Source organism: Pistacia vera, unplaced genomic scaffold (genome assembly GCF_008641045.1).
Source record: "Pistacia vera cultivar Batoury unplaced genomic scaffold, PisVer_v2 Contig32, whole genome shotgun sequence".
NCBI classification, from domain to species: domain Eukaryota; kingdom Viridiplantae; phylum Streptophyta; class Magnoliopsida; order Sapindales; family Anacardiaceae; genus Pistacia; species Pistacia vera.
In genome coordinates, this window is record NW_022196135.1 from 800852 (window position 1) to 809931 (window position 9080).

Below are 9080 nucleotides of genomic sequence, written 5' to 3' on the forward strand. Positions count from 1 at the left end.
ATTTTATGTAAGGATTGATTAGATGATTAATGTTATACATGTGACTGTGATAGGGAATAAATATGAGGAAAACCAAGAGAACGGATCCAGGTCGCAGTGATGCTTCAAATGCACAAGATGTTCCAACTGCACCTGAAGCTCCTAACCCAGCAGTTGCTACTTCAAGCGCTTCAGGTTTAGATGTTGCAACATTGGAGCGTATGATCCAGGAGGCTATTAATAGAGCTTTAAGGAGAACCCTACCAGAAAGTACAAGTACTCCGGTGACAACAGTGACAATCAATGTGGTACCAAGTCAAGCAGTAGGGACGAGTACTCTAGAAGCAATGGTTGCTTCAAAGCAGATTGAACCGATTTATGGCCTCTCAAGTAAACATCAGCCCCCAGAATTTAGTAGCACTAATGATCCAGTAGTAGCAGAACAATGGATCAAATTGGTGGAGAAAGCTACTACTTTATTTCCTATGACAGATCAAGAGAAGATCTGGTACGCTACGTACCTATTGAGAGGAGATGCTATGACATGGTGGGAGCTTATGGAGCAGACTCAAGATACCACCACTCTCACGCGGTCAGGGTTTAAGGAATTGTTTGAGGAGCAGTATCGGACAGCAGACGTGATATCCTCTAAACTACAAGAGTTTATTAGTCTGCAATAAGGAAATATGATGGTCAAAGAGTATTCAATCAAGTTCAACTCCTTAGCTAAGTTTGCATTGACACTTGTCAGTACACCACAGACCCGGTTGGAGAGATTTGTGGGTGGACTTCATCCTACTATCGTCAGAGATGTTATGTCACATCATCAGCCTTCCCAAACATATAGTGAAGCACTCTCTAGAGCCATTAGAGTAGAGGTGTACTTAAGGAAGGAGACCAAATTAGCTCTTCTGCCAACAATGGCAAGTAGTCCTCTCCAGCTTGGTCAATCCAGTAGTGCAGAACAAGTTGTTGGCAAAGACGATAAGGGTAAAGGCAATAGAGGAGTCCTACCTAAAGCCAACAAGAAGGACATGAAGAAAAAAGGCCAGCAGAAGAAAGGTGAGGTCAGTTACTGCAAGAAATTTTGGAGAAGACATAGGGGTGAATGTCTAGTGGGGACCAATGTTTGTTTCAGATGCCGCCAGCCAGGCCATATTGCTAGAGATTGCCCCATTGGTTCTACAACTTCAGTACCTACAGTTGGAAACACGATAGCCAGGGTATATAATGTGGCCCAGATGCAGGCAGATGCCAGGGCTTCAGCAGTCACTGGTCAGTTATTATTCCATGATACTCTCTTGTATGCCTTGATTGATTCTGGTGCTACTCATTCATTCATCTCCTATGGTATGATTAAGAGATTAGGGTTAATGCCTATTAGAGTAGAACAAACCATTAGGATTGAACTGCCTGATGGTGAGGGTGTAGTGACCAATGAAGTCTTAATAGGGGAGTTAGTTACTATTAAAGGCCGAGATATGATGGTAGATTTGATTGTCTTCAATACGCCAGACTTTTACGTTATTCTTGGGATGGACTTTCTTAGTAGATATGGAGCAGAGATAGACTGTCGTAGGAAAAAAGTCAAGTTCAATCTAGACCATGGGGATAACCCTAGTTAGTAAATACGGGTACAGCAAAAAAACGGTACGGGAATTTTACGGGTATAATATGGCAAACGGTGAAAAATATGTTTATAAAAATTCGGCCATAAAATTCGGATACGGAAAAAATACAGTACGGGTATATACGGGTTTAATACGGTGCATTGTCAATAATATGTTTTGAAAAATACGGCAATATCAATCTTAGTTTTAACACTTTTATGGACTACCTGGTTAAAATCAACATAACATTTCAAATACAAAGTATTCAATTAACCAATAACACAAATACATAATACATAACTGATATTCAAATTATAGTCTCCACACTCAAACACAATATTTAGTCAAGATTCAACTATAGTATCAAATTAAACACATAAGTCATAACAAAATCAAAATTCAAAGTCGAATAAGAGCTCCAAACAAATAAAATACACAAATAATACAACAAAGATTCAAATTATAGTTTGTAAAAAAACTCACAAAGTACATAAACAACAATAAGTCAATAACAACTCAAAAAAGAGCATCGTCCAACCAAGCAATGTCATCATTATCCATTAAGTCATCCATGTAACCCTCAACTGTTGGTGTGGAATTAGCATCTTCGTCCATATGAATTTCTTCATATTCGTAGTCTGGAAGCTCTCCCAATTTCTCAAGATCTATAGGTTCCAAGTCACGACTCATCGTGGAAGTGAATTTATACATCATCATCGTGTTCATCCTCACATACACAAGTGTGTCTAGCATTTCATGTGACAACCTATTCTTTTTTTTGGTTTGAGCAGCTTCAAAGGCACTCCAATTTCTCTCACATGATGAAGCGCTACAAGGTTGACTCAGAATTTGAATGGCATACTTCTTGAGCACAGAAAGATCATTCCCATTGTAATCCCACCATATTCCTGCAAATGACATAAAAAACTTTCTTGAATATAAAGAGAAAAGCAATGTACATAAAAGATATTGAAATTTTTTAAAACACTTACGAGGATGACTTGTTTGTAACATCGTTTTTGCCATTGCAGTAAATAAGGTAGCTGGCCTACTACGATACAACTGAACCTCTCTCATACTGAATGATTTTCTTTCATTAGAAGCAGGTTTTCATATATTAAATTTGCACTGCCCATTCTTTCATCTCCCTATCCGCTCTAAAATTTTGGGAGCAAAAGTAAGGTTGGATTGAGAAAAGGCAGCTGGCAGCATCATGTATAGGATGAATGATGCCTGTTGACCCCGGACGATTCCTCAAACCATTCCAAATTCTCCCATTACTTGGCTGCTCTCGCCTGCCCACCTTTATTTTCGTTACATCTTTCTTGTTCGATTCGCTTATTTTTTTGTCCCCGACGTCTACGTGCGCATAGAGGAATCTCAGTCATAACAGTCAGCTCTAGAATACTAGTCAAACAGGTAATCGAAGCCATCAACATAACAAACAATGGACGTCAACCGGGTCTCATGTTATAACCTCTCCTCCTTCCTCGAGCCCAAAAATCACTCTGGAACAATTTCAGTGAAATTTTACCTGATTCGGTCTTACAATAATCAAAACCCCTCCATTCATGAAGCAACAAAGATCGAAGTTCATTCTCCAAATCCACCACAAATTGAAGCATTAAAAATTTGAACCAAATCTTGTGGCACAAGGTTGTCTCAATTGTCTATCTTTGGTGAACTCTTTCATTGCTGCATGAAAACTGTGTACTGTGTCTGAACATACTATTTTCTTGCTTCATTTGTGGCAACTTTTACCCAATTAACTTCTTCATATATGTCTTTCAAAAGCTAAATTCCATGAGCAGCACCCTCGTCTTATACATTCGAGGATACAATCCATGAGCATGTCACCAGCAGTGTAAATTGCTACCATTATCAGTTATGAATTGCCACATGTTCTTGTCCAATTGATTCAATAACGAAACAACAATTTCTTTCAGATAATCCCTTTTTCTTTCTCGGAAACATCCAATGATTTTATAAACACTGCACCGCCAGGTGAATATGCCACAAGATTAATAAAAGATCGATGCCTTATATCAGTCCATATATCAGACATTATAGTGCAACCCAGATCCATTATCCCAAGAATGCTTCACCATAGCAACATACTCATCAACACCTTTTCTAGATTCTGGAATTACCTTAGTTCGAAGAGTTGAATAAGATGGAAGCTTGTATGCTGCACCATATTCACCACTCGCCTTGACAAATTCTCCAAAAGCACCAGTTTGAACACATTAAAAGCAATATTGTTCACCACAAAACACTTAGCAAGCATTTTATCAACAAACTCCTTGTCTTTTTTCTTATTCATTTCTAGTAAGATGCTTGATTTTGACGTTTTGGCTACCCTTAGAAAGTAGTGAAAATGGTGAATCTGTTTCCCTCTCATGATCATTAGAGTTTAAAGCAATAGAAGAATCGGCTGAACTTTTTAATTTTTTGTTACTTCCACTTCCAACATAGCTAAGAATGCACATGCTTGTGTCTCATGATTGACTTACTACAAATCTCAACATCACGGCCAGTATTTCCCGACAAGTGTGTTTAATTCTATAAGCCCCACCACTAAATACTTTTTGACAAAATTACTTTCCATTTATTCCCTTGGAGTCCTCACATGCTCCCAAATTTTATCTTTTTTTCGTACCATATTGATTTGAGTCTGTATTTACAAGACATAAAAGAGAACATCATCAAATACAAAAGGAAAAAGTTAGCATATAATCTTTTTTCTTTCCTACGCATTATACATGTAATCTTTTTATTTCCTATGCATTGTATTTAGAATAATCACTTTAATTTAGAAATTAGATAACTTTCAATATCATTATTCAGAATAATTCGCAATAAAAGACTATTACATTTTCCACAAAAGTATGATTTGGTTCATGCGCATAAGAGACAAAATAAGTAAAAAATAACACTATTCCGCAACATCTTTCTCATCTAAAGGCGCATAAAATTTCAACTTCTAGTGACCTTAGCTCTATCCCCACACTACAATTAATGAGCATTACTAATCATACAGCTTGTGATGGTTGCAATTTTTTCTCCTAATGCAATATTCACCAGCTAGCCATTCATCTATCAAGTGATAGAAATTTATGGGAAAGATAAGATGCTGTTATAGTGAAAAGAAATCACAAAGTGCTAAGCGATTTTTTCCTCTCACATGCATGAACAAACAAAATAGTTCCCTTTCACATAATAGTTGCTTATTTGATTTCCCAACTTCTTTGATTTTTAATGGATTTTTACAAATAAGGCAGATGAGGCAATCAAAGAAAAAATGAAGGGCAAGGGTTTATGTAATCGACAATGTCTACATACCACTGAATAATACAGAGGTTTGTGTAGTACTCTACCATCTTTATGTTAAACAATGTATGCACGTTCAGTATTCAATGTATCTTTCTCAAGAAGTTTTAAGTAAATTAGGTTAAAGCCAACATATCATAATCATGATAATCAAAAGGAAACGTAAAATTATTTGTCAGGTGCAAAGGGAAAATCTTTTAATCATAAGGTTCTGGACGAAATTAGTGATAAAATAACTTTAAATCTTCTGGACAGTGTCTATATCAAAATTTTCAGATTAACAGCAAAATTTTGCAGTGTATACTAGTACAAAAATGTTAATAAGGTAAAGTATGATTCAATTGTCTTACACCATCTAATCATCTTAATTTCTCTACTTTGAATAATTATGAGGCAGACCCCACTTGATGTTTGGTACTGATTATCTTGCTTTTCCAGCCATATATCCAGTTATGCACTACATAAAGTTTGAAACCCAACCCACTTCAATATTCCTATATATATTATTACTAAAATAAAAAACTAAAATTTGATTCTTCTATTCTCTCAAAACGCTGCGAAAATGAAATCAATAAACAATGTAAACTCTGTGTGGTATTAAACCTAAACCAGCACTTTAATAAAGTGAATGAAATATTTTCTCTAAATTTTATAACTTGGTTCGTAACATCTTCTTGATTGCGCACTGTTCTCCATGGTTCAATAACATATTTTTCTTCCTTTTCAGGATAAGATCAAATATCTTGTCTACATCTCTTTACCTAAGGAATTAACTTATAAAATGCACGGAAAAATACCCAATAATCTTTGGAAGATCCCCAACAAAGGAATCACTCAAATAGTGCAGAATTCATGACAAAAACCAATACGCAGAACAAAACCTCTCACAACTGATGGTACTTACAAACGAGCAAACAGAGAAGACAAATCCCAAAGACTTGTATTTATGAATTCAGAATCATACAAGAAAGCTAACGCTAACATTCCAATACCATCATTATTTCCAACAAGCAAGTAGTGGAAACAGTAAGATATGTAGGATTATAGCAAATCATCAACGGCAAAACATATCATACCAGAAATACAATACCCAAAAAAGGTTAACTACCCAGTAAAGGAAACAATCCAATGAAAAATTCAGTCGAAAATAACAGAAATATCAAACACCAATACTCCTCACAAGAAGAACCGTGTTTCAAACAAATCCAGCAATCCATTACCATACAAATCCATCAATCCACCAAAGACAAGAGAACAAGTGTTAAGTGTGTACCTTGAAGTCCTGAACTTGAAGTTGAAGCTTGGAAAGAGAACAAGAGATGAAGAAACTGAAACGTGAAGATTTGAGGAGAAAAGCTGAAGAAGAACTCAATTAAGGAAAACCAGAAGATGAAGAACTAAAGACCGAGGTCTGCTTTAATTTTTAGTAAAAACCCCTAAACGACATCGTTTTGGGGTGACCTTTTTGTTTTTTTTTTTCAATAATTCGCGAATTATACGAGAGGGCTTAAAATACGCGTATAATTCTATAGATTTTGTAAAATACGTATATGTGCGTTTATACACAAATTATCGGCTGTCCGTACAATTCGCGTATAATACACGTTTTTACTACTAGGGGATAACTTCATTTTGGAGAAGGGCACCCAACTAGCATGATGATTAGTGCAGCAAAAGCTAGGAAGATGTTAAAAATGGGTGTTCTGGGTACATTGCACATGTGTAAATAAGGGAGAGAGTTCGAGCCCAAGTGTACATGAGGTACCTGTGGTAAATGAATTTATTGATGTGTTTCCAGATGAATTGTCAGGTTTACCTCCAGAGAGGGAATTGGAGTTTGTATGAACTAGCCCGGTATAGCCCCTATTTCAAAGGCTTCTTATCGCATGGCCCCAGCTGAGCTCCAAGAATTGAAGAAGCGTTACAAGAGTTGTTAGATAAGGGCTTTATCAGTCGAGCTTCCCCTAAGGTGGCTCCAATTCTATTTGTGAAAAGAAGGATAGGTCTATGAGGATGTATATAGATTACCGTGAATTGAATAAATAAAAAAGAATTACCCCATTGCCTGGATAGATGATTTGTTTGACCAATTGAAAGGTGCCTCAGTGTTTTCTAAAATTGATCTAAGGTCAGGATACCATCAAGTTAGAGTGGCTAAGGAAGATATACCGAAAACGGTTTTCCCGAACAAGGTATGGACATTATGAATTTGTTGTGATGCCATTCGGATTGACTAATGCACCTGTAATTTTTATGGACTTGATGAACAAAGTTTTTCATGATGTCCTTGACAAGTTCATAGTGGTGTTTATTGATGATATCCTATTTATTCCAAGACTTTAGAAAAACATGCCGAACTTTGAGATTTGTGTTACAAAGATTAAGAGAGAACAATTGTATGCCAAATTTTCAAAATGTGAGTTTTGGTTGGATCGAGTTATCCTTTTTGGGTCATGTGATCTCTAAAGTGGTGTTCAGTGATCCTAGTAAATAGAGGCAATGCTCGAGTGGTAGAGGCCAAGACAGTGAAAGAGGTTAGAAGTTTTCTGGGCTTAGCAGGTACTATAGGAGTTCGTGGAAGGCTTGCAAAGACAGCTAGACCACTTACAGCTCTCACCAAGAAAAGTACCTTTTGAATGGACTGAGGCATGCGAGCAAAGCTTTCAGGAGTTGAGAAAAGATTAACTACAACTCCAATTCTTACATTGCCAGAAGAAGCATTGATTATGATATTTACGTTGATGCCTCCCACAATGGTTTGGGAGCAGCTTTGATGCAGCAAGGAAAGTCATTGCTTATGCCTCTAGACATTGAAAGTATGAAGCAGATATCTAACCATGACTGGAATTAGCAGCAGTGGTTTTTTGCTTTGAAGATATGCGACACTACTTGTATGGAGTGAAATGCAACATAACACTAACCATAAGAGTTTGAAGTATTTCTTCACTCAGAAAGAGTTGAATATGAGATAGAGGAGATTGTTAGAATTGGTGACAGACTACGACTGCGACATCAGATACCATCCAGGGAAAGCTAATGCAGTAGCAGATGTCCTAAGTAAAAAGTCTCTTTATCTCAGATTACTGTACAAGGACAATTACAGCACGATCCTCCAAGAAGGAATTGAAATTGTGATCAGAGGAGATTGGCCCAAATGGAGATCAAACCCACTTTGGTGGAGGAGATCAGATGAAACAAGGTAAAGATGATACCTACAAGGTGATCTGCCAACAGATAATAGAGGGTAAAGACATAGACTTTAAAATAGTTAATGGGGCACTGATGTTTAGAGATAAATATTGTACCTCAAGATGATGAACTAAGGAATAAAACCTTAGTGAGGCACATAATACACTTTATACAGCCCACCCTGGGAGTGTAAAGATGTATCAAGATGTGAGAAAAGCTATTGGTGGTCAGTATGAAAAACCCATTGCTGATTATGTTGCCAGATGTTTAACATGTCAACAAGTAAGGCAGAGCATCAAAGACCATCAGATTACTCCAACCCTTAGAGATTCCTAAATGGAAATGGGAAGATATCTCAATGGACTTTATAGTGGGACTTCCTAAGTTCACAAGGATATAATGCAATTTGGGTGGTGGTTGATAGATTGACCAGACAGCTCATTTTCACTATGACGGATAAGATAGATTTTTTTCGATTGGGGCAATTATATGTTAGAGAGATTGTGGATTACATGGAGTACCCAAGACAATTGTATCAGACAAAGATACCAAGTTCATATCAGCTTTCTGGGTTGGACGCAGAGAACATTGGGTACAAAGTTAGCCTTCATACGGCTTATCATCCTCAAACGGATGGCCAAACTGAAAGGACCAACCGGTGATTGAAGACATACTGAGAGCTGTTGTATGGATCACAAGGCAAAATGGAGTGATGTACTTCCGCTAATAGAATTTGCCTATAACAACTCTACCAATCCACTATCCAGAGGCCCCATGAAGTATTATATGAAGAAGGTGTAGATCCCCTTTGTACTGGGATGATATTGGAGAAAAGACTCCTTGATTCAAGCAGCGTTGGACCAGAGATGACCCAGAAAATGATTGAAGATGTTAACTTATTGAAAGAAAAAGCAAGCCCAAGATCGACAAAGAGCTATGCCAACCTAAAAAGAAAAGAAGTGGAATTCCAAG

At 37.1% G+C, this 9080-nt stretch overlaps 1 protein-coding gene across 1 annotated transcript; it reads left to right on the plus strand.

Moving 5' to 3' along the window:
* Window positions 1-668: 668 nt before the first annotated feature.
* On the plus strand, window positions 669-1604 carry LOC116136801. Its single transcript, XM_031422470.1, has one exon. It carries the CDS (start codon window positions 669-671, stop codon window positions 1602-1604), a length of 936 nt encoding a protein of 311 aa, XP_031278330.1.
* Window positions 1605-9080: the final 7476 nt, after the last annotated feature.

What these genes read in the sequence shown, in the direction of transcription:
- LOC116136801 (XM_031422470.1), top strand. Translation starts at nt 669, where the DNA reads ATGGTCAAAGAGTATTCAATCAAGTTCAACTCCTTAGCTAAGTTTGCA.